General features: G+C 50.6%; 1 protein-coding gene across 4 annotated transcripts in view; it reads left to right on the forward strand.

Moving 5' to 3' along the window:
- DNAH2 (dynein axonemal heavy chain 2) overlaps positions 1 to 15,466 on the forward strand; it is a 167,437-nt gene that overhangs the window by 86,806 nt on the left and 65,165 nt on the right. For all 4 annotated transcript variants that reach the window (XR_005556086.1, XM_039337948.1, XM_039337947.1 and 1 more), the window contains exons 22-37: positions 216 to 372; positions 865 to 1,039; positions 2,489 to 2,652; positions 2,760 to 2,921; positions 3,872 to 3,975; positions 4,798 to 4,954; positions 5,277 to 5,359; positions 7,441 to 7,621; positions 7,808 to 7,946; positions 8,145 to 8,362; positions 8,572 to 8,670; positions 9,001 to 9,126; positions 9,609 to 9,719; positions 11,829 to 12,017; positions 13,477 to 13,580; positions 13,981 to 14,170. Coding sequence is in view for 3 of the 4 variants with exons in the window: in XM_039337948.1 (XP_039193882.1) it covers positions 216 to 372; positions 865 to 1,039; positions 2,489 to 2,652; positions 2,760 to 2,921; positions 3,872 to 3,975; positions 4,798 to 4,954; positions 5,277 to 5,359; positions 7,441 to 7,621; positions 7,808 to 7,946; positions 8,145 to 8,362; positions 8,572 to 8,670; positions 9,001 to 9,126; positions 9,609 to 9,719; positions 11,829 to 12,017; positions 13,477 to 13,580; positions 13,981 to 14,170 (2,359 nt within the window). In the remaining variant the exon portion in view is untranslated. The remainder of the gene's footprint in view (positions 1 to 215; positions 373 to 864; positions 1,040 to 2,488; positions 2,653 to 2,759; positions 2,922 to 3,871; positions 3,976 to 4,797; positions 4,955 to 5,276; positions 5,360 to 7,440; positions 7,622 to 7,807; positions 7,947 to 8,144; positions 8,363 to 8,571; positions 8,671 to 9,000; positions 9,127 to 9,608; positions 9,720 to 11,828; positions 12,018 to 13,476; positions 13,581 to 13,980; positions 14,171 to 15,466) is intronic.

Raw genomic sequence — 15,466 nt, forward strand, 5'->3', positions numbered from 1 at the left:
AGCATGCAAAGGCAAGTAGATAAACAGGTAGCGCTTCGGCTGGAAGATGATAGGGCTCCGCGACTTCACGCTGGAAACGTCTTCGGACAGCGCCGGCTCAGCGACCTTGAAACACGGATAAGCACCGACCCCTCTGGTCGGGCACTCTAGCGAGTAAAATCCGCAAGGGCTCCTTTGATCTTTACCTGGCCTAAATGCGCCTTTCGCCCCCGCAGCATCAGCCGTCCTCCCCAGACGTTGGAGGAGCTCAGCCGAAGCCTCCAGTTGCACGAGACGCTGCAGAACGAGCTGCTGAAGATCGAGGGGCAGATCCCCCCGATCCACGAGCAGTTTGCCATCCTGGAGAAGTACGAGGTGGCCGTGGACGAGGAGGTAGGTCTACGGCTGGAGGATTCGTGGCTGACGTGGCCCGGAGCGCGGGTAGTCCTCAACTTACGACTGTTTAGCGACCAAAGTTGCAGCAACACCGAAAAAAAGTGACTTACAAACGCAGTTACGACGGTCACAACATGCCCCCGATCAGGAGATCAAAATTTCACAACCGGCCTGTTGCAGTATTCTGGGGTCCCATGAACGCCATTGCGGCGTTCTGACAAGCAGGGTCAATGGGGGAAGCCGGATTCGCTTAACGACCGTGAGATTCACTTAATGACCGCAAAAATTCACTTAACTGTGGCATAAAAGGTTGAAAACCTTAGCGATGGAAATTCTGGTCCCAATTGTCGTAAGTCGAGGACTCGCTGTATTAGGTTAGCCGTGGCCTCCTTTGGTTGGTCCACACGCCCGCCACAACTTTGTGGTGCTGCTCTTTGCCGGTTCCCACCTCTTTTGTGCTCAACGCTGCTCGGTCTCCCATCCTGCCAGGTGCTGCAGCTGCTGGGTGATTTGAATTCGGAGTGGCTGGCTTTCCAGCAGTGCCTCCTGGACAGCGAAACCATGTTGAAGAAGCACAAGGAGAAGTTCAAGACGGGCCTGATCCACTGCGCGGATGACTTCAAGAAGAAGGCCCAAAATCTCCTCCAGGACTTTGATATGAATGGTGAGCAACTTGGGCTTGGTCCTCCTCTCCCTTCCGGCCCATTGTCCTCTGCGGCGGACAAAGGGGATGGGCCTTCTCTTCAACCATCCTTCAGTTCTTTAGGTGGGACTCGGCTGGTTTTCTTTGGGGTGTTGTAGGAAAATGGTAGGGCTGAGAACTTCTGGTTGGTATCTCTGACTCGTCAAAAGGAATCCTCGTTCAGCTTAGAGGAACTGAAGAGGATTAGTCCTGTCAGAACCGAAAGACCAGGTCTACAAGGTCCAGTTAAACAGCTTAATTGCTGAAAGCCTATGCACAGGAATCTTCTACCTAAACTGCTTTATTGCTGAAAGTCTATGCACAGGATTCTTTTAACTAAACTACTTTATTACTGAAAGCCTGTGCACAGGAATCTTCTACCTAAACTCCTTTATCGTTGAAAGCCTGTGCACAGGAATCTTCTACCTAAACTGCTTTATCAGTGAAAGCCTGTGTACAGGAATCTTCTACCTAAACTGCTTTATTGCTGAAAGTGTATGCACAGGATTCTTTTAACTGAACTGCTTTATTGCTGAAAGCCTGTGCACAGGAATCTTCTACCTAAACTGCTTTATTGCTGAAAGCCTATGCACAGGATTCTTTTAACTGAACTGCTTTATTGCTGAAAGCCTGTGCACAGGAATCTTCTAACTAAACTGCTTTATTGCTGAAAGCCTGCGCCCAGGAATCTTCTACCTAAACAGCTTTATCTGTGAAAGCCTATGCACAGGATTATTTTAACTGAACTGCTTTATTGCTGAAAACCTGTGCACAGGAATCTTCTAACTAAACTGCTTTATTGCTGAAATCCTGTGCACAGGAATCTTCTAACTAAACTGCTTTATTGCTGAAAGTCTATGCACAGGACTCTTCTAACTAAACTGCTTTATTGCTGAAAGCCTATGCACAGGATTCTTCTAACTGAACTGCTTTATTGCTGAAAGCCTGCACACAGGAATCTTCTAACTAACTGCTTTATTGCTGAAAGCCTATGTGCAGGAATCTTCTAACTAAACTGCTTTATTGCTGAAAGTCTATGCACAGGACTCTTCTGACTGAACTGCTTTATTGCTGAAAGCCTATGCGCAGGAATCTTCTACCTAAACTGCTTTATTGCTGAAAGCCTGTGCACAGGAATCTTCTACCTAAACTGCTTTATAGCTGAAAGCCTATGCACAGGGTTCTTTTAACTGAACTGCTTTATTGCTGAAAGCCTGTGCACAGGAATCTTCTAATTAAACTGCTTTATTGCTGAAAGCCTGCGCACAGGAATCTTCTACCTAAACTGCTTTATTGGTGAAAGCCTGTGCACAGGAATCTTCTAACTAAACTGCTTTATTGCTGAAAGCCTATGCACAGGAATCTTCTACCTGGCCAACCCCAGACAAAGCAGGGAGGTCATCCAGGTCTTCTGTCCTTCTCCACTGGCAGGTCCCTTCACCAGTGCCGTCTCGGCTGACGCTGCCCTGGAGCAGATCATGGCCATGAGGCAGCTACTGGCCACCATGAAGGAGGAGGAGAATGCCCTGCGCTCCAACCTGGGCATCTTCAAGATTGACCAGCCCGCCTCCAAAGACCTTCAGAAGCTGGAGAGGGTGAGAGGAGCTTCCGAAGTGGTGGCCTTCTCTTTGAAGAGAAGATCTCCGATCCCAAGGTTGGGCTTCACGTTCCCGCCTCTGTCTCGTCTTCCGGGTTTCCGCAGGAGCTGGATTACATCCAGCAGGTCTGGGAGATCACGAAGGAGTGGGAGGTCCACTGGGAGGAGTGGAAGAACGGGAGCTTCAAGACCCTGAAGACGGAGGTGATGGAGAACACCGCCTTCGCCCTCTTCCGGAAGCTGAACAAGCTGAGCAAAGAGCTGAAGGCAAGCGAGCCCCGCGGGCCTTGCGACGGGGAAAGAGGGGAGAAGGAGACGGTGGAGGATGGGTCTTTTCAGCCTCCCCGTGGGACTTGGGTTCAGAGTTCGGGGGGGAGGGAAGGGGTACGTGAGGATGGACGGAGGGATTCCCCACTCAGCTGCGGCACCACCCAGGTCAACTGGGATTCAGTCGAGGGACCGCTGAGAACATTCCCGCCAACGTTGAGAGTTGGGCAAGTCATTAGTGTATAAGATGGGAGCAGACACCCCCCCCCTCCCTTCTGGCACTGAGGATGTTCCCTAGTTGGGTCGTGAGACGTCTGTAGGAAAACAAGGTAGCTCAGAGAGCACCAAGGACCCCACAGTCGTCCTCCTCTTCCTCCTCCTCCTCCTTTCCACAACCCCCCACCCTTCTAGCAATGACGATGTTCCCTAATTTGGTCATGAAACGTCTGCAAGAAAAGAATGCAGCTCAGAGAGCACCAAGGAGCCCTCAGTTCTTCTTCTTCTCCTCCTCCTTCTCCTCCTCCCTTCCAGCCCTGATGATGTTCCCTACTTGGGTCATTGAACGTCTGCAAGGAAACCACCCAGCTCAGAGAGCACCAAGGACCCCCCCAGTCCTCCTCCTCCTCCTCCTCCTCCCCCAACTCTTCAAAGCCCACCCTCTTCTAGCATTCATCATGTTAGCTAGTTGGGTCATGAAACATCTGCAAGGACCCCTCAGATCTCCTCCTCTTCCTCCTCCTCCTCCTCTTCCCCTCTCCCTTCCACAAACCTTCTAGCACTGATGATGTTACCTTCTTGGGAAATGAAACGTTTGCAAGCAAATAACCCATCTCGGAGAGCCTTGAGGGCCCCAGAACCTGAACTGAAGCTGGCAGAACCTGGCCCCAATCTAGAAACCGAATTCTTTCCCATCATTTAATGCCCTTTTGCCCGCTCTTTTGTGACGGAAGGATCGGAACTGGGAAATAATTGAGACCTCCAAGGCCAAGATTGAGCAGTTTAAGAGGACCATGCCCTTGATCACGGACCTCAGGAACCCAGCTCTGCGAGAGAGGTAGGTGGCTTGAGTTGGCTAGGAATCCCTGTCTGGAGAACGGTGATCAAGGATAGATGGATGGTTGGTTGGATGGATGGATGGAGATGGTGGATGGATGGATGGATGGAAGGAAGAAAGGAAGGAAGGATGGATGGATGGATGGATGAATGGATAGAGATAATGGATGGATGGAAGGAAGGAAGGAAGGAAGGAAGGATGGATGGATGAATGGATAGAGATGATGGATGGATGGATGGAAGGAAGGAAGGATGGATGGATGAATGGATAATGATGGATGGATGGATGGATGGATGGATGGATGGATAGAGATGATGGATGGATAGATGGATGGAAGGATGGATGGATGGATAAATGGATAGAGATGATGGATGGATGGATGGATGGACGGAAGGATGGATGGAAGGAAGGATGAATGGATAGAGATGATGGATGGATGGAGGGATATATGGATGGGTGGATGGATAGAGATGGATGGATGGATAGATGATGAATGGATAGAGATGGTGGATGGATGAATGGATGGAAGGATGGATGGATGGAGATGGTGGATGGATGGATGGATGGCTAGAGATGATGGGTGGCTGGGTGGGTGGGTGGATAGAGATGAATGGATGGATGGATAGATGGATATGGTGATTGGATGGATGGAGGGAGGGAAGGAGGGATGGATGTATGAATGGATAAAGATGGAAGGATGGATGGTTGGATGGATGGATAGTGATGGTGGTGATGCTACTGCTGAAGATAGATAGATAATTAGATAATAGATAGACATTCATTCATTCCTTCCTTCATTCATTCATTCCTGGTTACCTGCAGGCACTGGGACCAGGTGAAAGACTTGGTCCTTCGGACATTCGATCAAGATGCTGAAGACTTCAGACTGGAAAATATCATCGAGTTGGGCTTGGACAAACACGTGGAGAAAGTGGCTGAGATCTCTTCTTCGGCCACCAAGGAACTGGGCATTGAGCAGGTAGCGTCGTCTGCTTTGAGCCAGGGGTCAACTCTGCCAAACTCTCCCCTCTTCAGAGAAAGCCCAGGGGCTGGTTTCAGAAGCCAACTCTTGGGTGTCCAGCTGAGAAGCATCTTCAGCAGGGATCTTCAAACCTGGCCCTTTGATGACTTGTGGACTTCAACTCCCAGAATTCCTCAGCCAGGCACATGTGCCTGGCTGAGGAATTCTGGGAGTTGAAGTCCACAAGTCATCAAAGGGCCAGGTTTGAAGATCCCTGATCTACAGGTTCTGAGAACCGGAGGGGTGACCTGTTCTCACCCTGGTGTCCTTCTGCTCCCAGGCTCTGGAGAACATCGCCAAGACCTGGGCTGTCACCACACTGGACATTGTGCCTTACAAAGACAAAGGACACCATCGAATCAGGTAGGCCTGCTGGGTTCAAGGAAGGGAGAAGAACAAGCACGGAGCGTCAGGAGATAGTTGCTGACTCTGGATATGTCTGCTTTGGGCACACCAGGTCAAAACTCTACAATGTCTGAAGGTGGACCTTCCTCTAAAAAAAAACCAAAAAAAGCCCAGTGGCCCCCTGTAAGCAGAACCAAACATCTGGGTGGGATTTTGACCTTAGAACAGTGGTTCTCAACCTTTTTAATGCCGCGACCCCAACCAATCATAAGTCGAGGACTATCCAACCGGTCGTAAGTCGAGGACTACCCAACCGATCGTAAGTCAAGGACTTTCCCTGCCCGGGAGCGCCGCGCGTGCATGGTGCCGCCCCCTGCGCCGGCTGAGGCGTAGCTGGCAAGGGGCAGCGACGGCGCAGGGCGACCACCGGCTGCGCCAACAGCTGGCCCAGCCCAAGGGAGGTAAGGCACCGCCGGGCCCCACGCGCGCCAGCAACCCTCCCTGCGCCCGCCGACCTCCCACGTCCCACCCCTGGCCCTCTTTTCCTTACATTTTTAGTAGTTGCTCAGCAGGGAGGGGTGGAAGCTTCCAGACAGCTCGCCTTCGCTGCAAACAACTTGCAACACCGTTTGCAGAATGGGACTTTTGGCGGGCTCAGCAGGGCAGAGACAGCCTGGACAATTCCTATTGGCTTTAGAAAACCAGTAGAATTAGGCCAGCGGTTCTCCACCTGTGGGTCAGGACCCCATTTGGGGTCGAACGACCATTTCACGGGGGTCGCCAAACAACGCAGTCCGCCATTTTTTTCCCCCTTTTCCTTAGCTGTGCTACTCCCTTTTATTCTATTGGCTTTCGAAAGCCAATAGAATAGACTCTCTCGAATAGAGTCTAATTTTATTGGCTTTCCAAAGCCAATAGGAATTGTCCGGGCTGTCTCTGCCCTGCCGAGCCCGCCAAAAGTCCCATTCTGCAAACGGTGCTGCACCAGTTGAGTAGTCCTCGACTTACGACCGGTTGAGTAGTCCTCGACTTACGACTGGTTGGGGGTCGCGGCATTAAAAAGGTTGAGAACCACTGATATAGACTCTGTTCAAGAGAGTCTATTCTATTGGCTTTCAAAAGCCAACAGAATAAAAGGGAGTAGCCCAGCTAAGGAAAAGGGGGGGGGGGAATGGCGGACTGCGTTGTTTGGCGACCCCCGTGAAACGGTCGTTCGACCCCAAATGGGGTCCTGACCCACAGGTTGAGAACCGTTGGTCTAGCCTCTTCTTAAAAACGTCCAGTGATGCAGCACCCACAACTTCTGGTGGCAAGCCGTTCCACTGGTTGATTGTCCTCACAGTCAGGAAGTTTCTCCTTAATTCTAGGTTGCTTCTCTTCTTGATCAGTTTCCAACTGTCGTTTCTCGTCCTTCCCTTTGGTGCTTTGGTGAACAACGTGACCCCCCTCTTCTTTGTGGCAGCCCCCCAAATACTGGATCGCTGCTATCATGTCTCCCCTGTTTCTTCTTTTCTCTAGACTAGCCAAACCCAAGTCTTGCAGCCGTTCTTCTTATGTTTTAGTCTCCAGGCCTTGGATCCTCTTAGTTGCCCTTCTCTGAACTTTTTCCAAACGCTCAACCTCTTTTTTGTGATGTGGTGACCAAAGTTGGCTGTAGTACCCCACGTGTGGCCTCACTAGGGTTTTACAAAACAATACTAATACTTTGCGTGATCTTGATTCTATGCCTCTGTTTATGCAGCCCGGGATTGTGTTAGCTTTTTTGGCTGCTGCTACACACGGCTGGCTCAGGGTCAAGCGATCGTCCACCAGGACTTCGAGGTCCTCCTCAGAGTCACTGTTTTTAAGCCAGGTCTTGCCCAATCTGTACTTGTCCCTTTGATTTTTCCTGCCTAAACGTAAGACTTTGCTTTTCTCCACCCCTGAAACTCATTCTGTTGGACAGAGCCCCTCGTTCGAGGATGTCAAGATCCTTTTGGTCTTCTGGGTTGTCTACCTAAAGTCCATAACGGATTCTAGGTCGAGAAGAGCAGAGCTTCTGAGTCAGAAGTAGTCCTCTGCCGCTAGGCCTCCTTTGACGGAAGACTCTCTTTCTGCAGAGGAACGGAGGACGTATTCCAAGCGCTGGACGACAACCAGGTGGCCTTGTCCACCATGAAGGCTTCCCGTTTTGTGAAGCCGTTCGAGAAGGAGGTGGACCGGTGGGAACGCTGCCTGTCGCTCATCCTGGAGGTGATCGAGATGTTACTGACCGTGCAGCGCCAGTGGATGTACCTGGAGGTGAGGTTCTCCTCCTTCCAAAGGCCTGGACCGTTCCCACCCTCGTCTCTTTGGTGGGGCAGAAGACCACCGTGGTGGTGTGATGAGCAATATCAAGGAGGAAACGAGACCTTCCTGGGTGGCCTTCTCCTGAAAGGGCCAGGTGCTTTATAATCCAGATGTGTCTCCTCTCTCCTCCATCTCCAGAACATCTTCTTGGGAGAAGACATCCGCAAGCAGCTCCCTGGTGAATCGTCCTCCTTTGACAACATCAACGGCAGCTGGAAGACCATCATGGACCGCTTCGTCAAGGACAATAACGCTCTGCGGGCTACTCATTACCCAGGTTGCTGTTCCTCCTTTCCGTCGTGGTGGAGGGAGGGTCCACAACTCCAGGGAAGAAGCCCCTTCTGCTTTGCCCCCGACTTGTCCAGGTTCTCCCTCAAGCTGCGGAGATAGGAAGAAGGTCGTAGGAGGTCTTCAGGATTCGGAGACCTCCGAGGAGATCAAGTTTCTTATGACGCTTCTGGGCTCCTCTCTGCAGGCCTGCTGGACAAACTGGTCGAAATGAACACGGCCTTGGAAGATATCCAGAAGTCCCTTGACATGTACTTGGAGACCAAGCGCCACATCTTTCCGCGTTTCTACTTCCTCTCCAACGATGACCTCTTGGAGATCTTGGGCCAGTCCCGCAACCCAGAGGCTGTCCAGCCCCACCTCAAGAAGTGCTTTGACAACATTAAGTGCCTCAAAATTCAGAAGGTACGACGCAGGTTAGACAACGGTCTCCCGTCCAGATCTCTTCGGTGGCTCCATGGCTGCCTTTCCACGTCACGCTGTGGCTGATTGGTGCCAGAGTTCTTCTCGGATTTGGCACTTTTTGGTGGGCAGGCCCAAAGGAGCAGATCTTCCCTGGATCAGGAGATGATTGGGACACCGTTGAGAAACGTTGTTCTCCTTTTCTTCCTCAGATTGGGGCCAGCAACCGTTCTGAAGCCCTCGGCATGTTTTCTCTGGATGGGGAATACGTGGACTTCACCCATTCCGTACTGCTGGAAGGACCGGTGGAGGTGAGCGATTTCTCCCTGGCTTCATCTGGAATCATTCGATATCTGTGAAGGTTCTGAAGACACCACCTGGTGTGAAACACCATGTAGACCTTTGACCCATCCCTGTTCCTGGCTGGAGGAGAGCTTGCTTGGGGCTCAAGAATCCTTTTCTTGCTCTTCCGCCCATCACCCCAAGTTCTAGGCCGGCCCAGATCATGCCTGGCCTTGTTGGGCGTTGACAAGGGTGGCGCCAGTCCATGGTGGTTCCCTGCTCCTCCACTGAATGGTTCCACAAGGGAAGGGCTTGGCGGGCTCCTCCTCCGTTGTGACTGAGAATCCATGTGGTCCCAGGAGTGGCTGTGCGACGTGGAGAGGGCCATGCGCTGGACGTTGAGAGAGGTGCTAAGGAACTGCCGGTTGGCCTTGAAGAAGATGTTGACCAAGCGAGACAAATGGGTGAAGGAATGGCCCGGACAGGTGAGGACGTGGAGATGGGGCAGGAAGTCAGGTGGGGTCTCTGGGATGTCCTAGCAATTGCCAAGGCGATGGCGAGCCCTAATCTGACCAGGCACCCCAATTTTTTGGGGTGGAACATGCTGGTCTCTTGCCAAGATGCTGCCACCCAGATGTTCATATCCCCATCCTACCTGTAGGATGATCATGGAGTTCTTTGACCTGAGGAGATGGGGAGGGATGTTTATGGGGTTGACTGCCCCCCCCATCACAGCTGTAACTGGAGGCTCCTGTGTACCCCACTTTGCTAGACCTTCTTGAAATGTTGGTGTTCCCTCCCTGGAGCAGGGACATCCATGGGGAATTGTTTCCTTCTACCCTCCTCCTGTCACCCCAGCTCAAGCTGAGGAACAGGGTGGTGGGTCTCTTTACCCCTTCCACTCCCCAATCTCCAAATGGGCATCCATGGGCTGATTCCCCCCCCTCTTCCCGACAACCTCTGCCAGATGGTGATCACCGCCAGCCAGATCCAGTGGACGGCCGACGTCAGCAAGTGCTTGGCCACCTGTAAGGAACGTGGGGACAAGAAGTACCTCAAAGCGATGAAGAAAAAGCAGGTGAGGCTGCCACTGCGTCTCTCGGCGCCCTGCACACAACCGCTCACCCTTCCAAGGGGCCGTAGCACAAATAGTAGGGGGTAGTCCTTGTGTTACAAGCCCGGGAATTTCATACGAGGAGTCCTGGACTTACAACAGTCCATTTGTGTTTGTTGTTCGTCCATCGATTTTCGATGAAGACCTTGACATCTTGTGGGTTGTGGGCCATCAACGATGTGTCCGTAGGTGGCTAATAAGACCAATGTTAGTACGGAATGTTCTGCCACATACTGAACAAAGAAAGGTAGACCCTGTTACTTCGGCATTTGCAGCTCTGGCTTTGCGGAGTGCTCGCTTCTCTTGTGCCAAGATTGTCCTTCTGTGTTCGTGTGTCTGGCAACCCTGGTACACCAAGGTGCGCCATGTCGGTCAATCATGCGCCAGAAGTTCCCAAGAGATGGTGTTAATATCCAGGGACTTAAGAGAAGCTTTTAACGTGTCTTTGTATCGCTTCTTTTGTCCCCCGTGTGATCCACGGGGGACAGTCCATTTAGTGACCGCCCGAAGGTACAACGGCAGTGGAATAAAGCGACGTACAGACGTTTTTCGCCGTTTTTCACGGCGTCCCCAGAGTCACACGACCAAAATTCAGACGCTCAGCAACCTAACTTATCTTTAGGACGGCCGTGGCGTTTCCCCCCCCCCCAGGGTCACGTGATCCCCTTTGGTGATCTTCTGACCAGCCATGGGAGGGGGAGACAGATTCACTTAACAACGGTGGGACTAATTTATCGACCACCGTGATTCGCTTAACAGTTGTGGAGAGAAAGGTCGGGAAATGGGGCAAAACTCAGCAACGGTCTCACGTAGACATTTTGCGCTCTGTCGTGATCCTAAGTGTCTACGGCCTGACTATAGTCTTTCCAGGATCTGTGATTTTCCGTCTCTCAAGCAAAGGGTGGGGTAGAACAGGGGTCCCCAACCCACCCACCCACCCCCCCGTTCTCAGTCGTGGTTGTAAGTCAAGGACTAGGGTTCTGCTTGCTTTCCCGCATAAAATTCTGGAAAACGCAAGTTGGGGGGGACCTGCTCGTTTTACGTCTTGTGAAGCTGTGTTTGCAAAACTTCCGGACAGCCGGTTGTTGCCCCCGTGACGTGACTTTAAAAACTTGCCTGGAGCACAATTTGAAACGGGGGGGGGGGGGGGAGAGGGAGCTGGTTATGTTGAAAATTGGGTTGCCTCGCACTATAGCAGTGGTTCTCAACCTGTGGGTCGGGACCCCATTTGGGGTCGAACGACCATTTTACGAGGGTCGCCAAACAACGCAGTCCGCCATTTTTTTCCCCCTTTTCCTTAGCTGTGCTCCTCCCTTTTATTCTATTGGCTTTGGCAAGCCAATAGAAGAGACTCTCTTGAATAGAGTCCAATTCTATTGGCTTTCAAAAGCCAATAGGTATTGTCCAGGCTGTCTCTGCCCTGCTGAGCCCGCCAAAAGTCCCATTCTGCAAACGGTGCTGCACCCGTTGAGTAGTCCTCGACTTACGACCGGTTGAATAGTCCTCGACTTACGACCGGTTGGGGGTCACGGCATTCAAAAGGTTGAGAACCACTGCGCTATAGTGTCCCGTCTCTTTTGGCCCAGGCTGTTTCCAGCTTCCGCATCTCATTTGTGGGGAGGGACCTGGAGGTGCACACCTGGTTTACGGCCAGCATCACTCTCAGGCCTTCTAAAGTAGGGGGTCCCCAACCTCTGGTCTGTGGACCCGTACTGGGCCGCAGCACGCCAGCACAGCCGGTCCACACAAGCAAGCAAAGCCCCATCCGCGGGATGCAGGCAACACACAAAACCACACACTCTCCGGTCCGCGGAAAAACCTCTCTCCACGGACCCGGTCGCTGGTGCCCCAAAGTTTGGGTACCTCTGGGGTAGAATCTCATCCCCTAAGCCAGTTTTCCTCTACAATTTCACCCCCCCCCTCCGTCCAGCCGCTAGAATTGTTAAGCTAGACTGCAGCTGGACTCGGAAGCTCCACACAACCCTCAGGACGAACAGCCGCACACTTAAGTTTTCTTTTTTGTGTTTGTGTGTGTGTGTGTGTTTGTGTCTGGGGGCGGGGGGGGGGGATCAGATCTCCATGCTCAACAAGTACTCGGAGGCCATCCGGGGCAGCTTGACCAAGATCATGCGCCTGAAGATCGTGGCGCTGGTGACGGTGGAGGTCCACGCCCGCGATGTCATCGAAAAGCTGTACAGGAGCAGCCTGCTGGACGTGACCTCCTTCGAGTGGCTGAGCCAGCTGCGCCTCTACTGGGAGAAGGTGAGGCGGGGGGAGTGGGTGGGGAAGGTGAGGGGCTCTGCCCAAGGGCGCACACAGGCGTGCGATGCCCCTCTGTGGCAGTGGAGACGTCCTGCTGCTGCCCTCTGCTGGAGAGAATGGGCTGCGCGCTGGGGTGCTGTGCCCTGCTCCTGCCTTGTGTGAGGCTGCTCCCTGGTGGCCGCGTGTGGAACCACAGATGAAACACAGGTGACAGGCCCCAAAAGACTGTCTCCTCCTCCTCCTCCTCCTCCTCCTCCCCCCGTTCTTCTTATGCTTCTGCTGCTTCTTCTTCTTCTTCCTCCTCCTCCTCCTCCTCCTCCTCTTCTTCTTCTTCTCCTTCTCCTTCTCCTCCTCTTGTTCCCCTCCCCTTCTTCTTCTTCTTCTTCTTCTTCTTCCTCTCCTTCTTCTTCTTCCTTTTCTTCTTCTTCTTCTTCTCCTCCTCCTTCTCCTCCTCCTCCTCCTCCTCTTATTTCCCTCCTCCTCCCCCTTCTTCTTCTTCTTCTCCTTCTCCTCCTTCTTCTTCTTCCTCTTCTTCCTTTTCCTCTTCTTCTTCTTCCTCTTCCTCTTCTTCCTCTTCTTCTTCTTCTTCTTCTCCTTCTCCTCCTTCTTCTTCTTCCTCTTCTTCCTTTTCCTCTTCTTCTTCTTCCTCTTCCTCTTCTTCCTCTTCTTCTTCTTCTTCTTCTTCTTCTTCTCCTTCTTCTTCTCCTCCTTCTCCTCCTCCTCATCTTATTCCCCTCCTCCTCCCCCTTCTTCTTCTTCTTCTCCTTCTCCTCCTCCTTCTTCTTCCTCTTCTTCTTCTTCTTCTCCTCCTCCTCCTCTTATTCCCCTCTTCTTCTTCTTCTTCCTCTTCTTCTTCTTCTTCTTCTTCTTCTTCTTCTTCTTCTTCTTCTTCCTCTCCTTCTTCTTCTTCTTCTTCCTTTTCTTCTTCTTCTCCTTCTCCTCCTCCTTCTCCTCCTCCTCCTCCTCTTATTTCCCTCCTCCTCCCCCTTCTTCTTCTTCTTCTTCTCCTTCTCCTCCTCCTTCTTCTTCTTCCTCTTCTTCCTTTTCCTCTTCTTCTTCCTCTTCTTCCTCTTCCTCTTCCTCTTCTTCTTCTCCTTCTTCTTCTCCTCCTCCTCCTCCTCCTCCTCCTCCCTCCTTCTTCTTCTTCTTCTTCTCCTTCTCCTTCTTCTCCTTCTCCTTCTCCTTCTCCTCATCCTCCTTCCTTCTCCCTCGTACAAATCCCCTCTCCCTTCTGGCACTGATGTTGTTCCCTAGTCAGGTCTTGAGACGTCTGCAAGAAAACCACCCAGCTCAGAGACCATCGGGGACATCACAGGCCATTCCTTCCCGCGTCCCCAATCCCGTCTTCCCCTCTGTGGGCCCTGCAGTTAGAAGGGGGTCCTCACCCCGTAACTTAGGGGTGAATCTCCCCCCCCCCCACTCCACCGCCCACCTTTTCCAACCGAAGCTCTCCTTGCAGGATTTGGACGACTGCGTGATCCGGCAGACCAACACCCAGTTCGCTTACGGCTACGAGTATCTGGGGAACTCCGGAAGGCTGGTCATCACCCCTCTGACTGACAGGTGCCCTGCCGGGGAGGAGGGAGGAGGAGTGGAAAAAGTTGGGGGCTTTCGGACCCCCGTGGAGGTGGGAGGACGAGAAAGTGTGGGATTGTCAGCCTGGATTCTTGGGGCGAAAAGGGTTTGCAGCGGGCAGTGTTGCTGGCCGCAGCGCAGGGGGTCCTTGACTTACGACCCACCACTGAGCCCCCCCATTTCTGTCGCTAAGTGAGATCGTGGGGGGGTTTTCCCCCTTTTCCAAGCTAACTGAATCAGTGCAGGGTGAAAACCGGGCAAAAGTCCCTTTTTTTAAGTGCCGCCGTGACTTCGAATGGCCGTTAAAGGAGCCGTCGTAAGTCGAGGACCGCCTGTGCCGAAAGGCCAGATGGTTAAGGACTGAGTCCCCGGGGTCTGGCCTCCTCAGGTGCTACATGACGCTGACCACGGCCCTCCACCTCCACCGTGGAGGGTCCCCGAAGGGCCCCGCGGGCACCGGCAAGACGGAGACGGTCAAGGACCTGGGCAAGTCGCTGGGCATGTACGTGATCGTGGTCAACTGCTCGGAGGGCCTGGACTACAAGTCCATGGGGCGCATGTACTCCGGACTCGCCCAGGTGAGTGACTGCCCAGCTCGGAATAGAACATGGAATGGAATAGAATAATAAAATCCAGAACAGAACAGAATAGAATAATAAAATATAGAATAGAGTAGAATAGAAATAGAATAGAATAGAATAGAATAGAATAGAATAGAATAGAATAGAATAGAATAGAATAGAATAGAATAGAATAGAATAGAATAGAAAATATGGAATAGAATAGAATAGAATAGAATAGAATAGAATAGAATAATAAAATACAGAATAGTAGAATAGAATAATAAAATACAGAATAGTAGAATAGAATAGAATAGAATAGAAAATATGGAATAGAATAGGAATATAGAATAGAATAGAATAGAATAGAATAGAATAGAATAGAATAGAATAATAAAATACAGAATAGAATAGAAATAAGAATGGAATGGAATAGAATAGAATAATAGAATAGAATAGAATAGAATAGAATAATAAAATACAGAATAGAATAGAATAGAAAAGAAAAGAAAATATGGAATAGAATAGAATATAGGATAGAATAGAATAGAATAATAAAATACAGAAGAATAGAATAGAATAGAATAGAATAATAAAATACAGAATAAAATAGAATAGAAATAAAATACAGAATAGAATAGAATAGAATAGAATAGAATAGAATAGAATAGAAAATATGGAATAGAATAGGAATATAGAATAGAATAGAATAGAATAAAATAGAATAGAATAATAAAATACAGAATAGTAGAATAGAATAGAATAGAATAGAATAGAAAATATGGAATAGAATGGAATGGAATAGAATAGAATAGAATAGAATAGAATAGAATAGAATAGAATAGAATAGAATAGAATAGAATAGAATAATAAAATACAGAATAGAATAGAATAGAAAAGAAAAGCAGCACAGCTGTTAAGTGAATCCCGCTTCCCCGTTGACTTTGCCTTGTCCACAGGCCGCAATGCGACCGTCATAAGTAGGAGCCGGTTGCCAAGGGTCTGATTTCGATCCTGCAACGGTCATAAGTGGGGGAAAACGGTCCTAAGTCGACCTTTTTTCGCTGCCGTTGTAACTTGAAACGGTCACTAAATGAACTGATATAAATCGAGGACTGCCTGTCCTACATAGCAAGCCAATTCTGCTGCCAAATAAATTGCACATATTTAATAGTAAATCTAAACACAGGTAGCCCTTGACATATGACCGCTGTTGAGTCCAGATTTTCTGGTGCTAAGTGAATCAGTTGTTGCCTCATTTTACGGCCTTTCTTGCCACTGTTGTTAAGCGAATCGCACCGTTGTTAAGTGAGC

This window comes from Crotalus tigris, unplaced genomic scaffold (genome assembly GCF_016545835.1).
Source record: "Crotalus tigris isolate CLP2741 ecotype Arizona unplaced genomic scaffold, ASM1654583v1 scf7180000017690.20705106771:4171800, whole genome shotgun sequence".
NCBI lineage: Eukaryota > Metazoa > Chordata > Lepidosauria > Squamata > Viperidae > Crotalus > Crotalus tigris.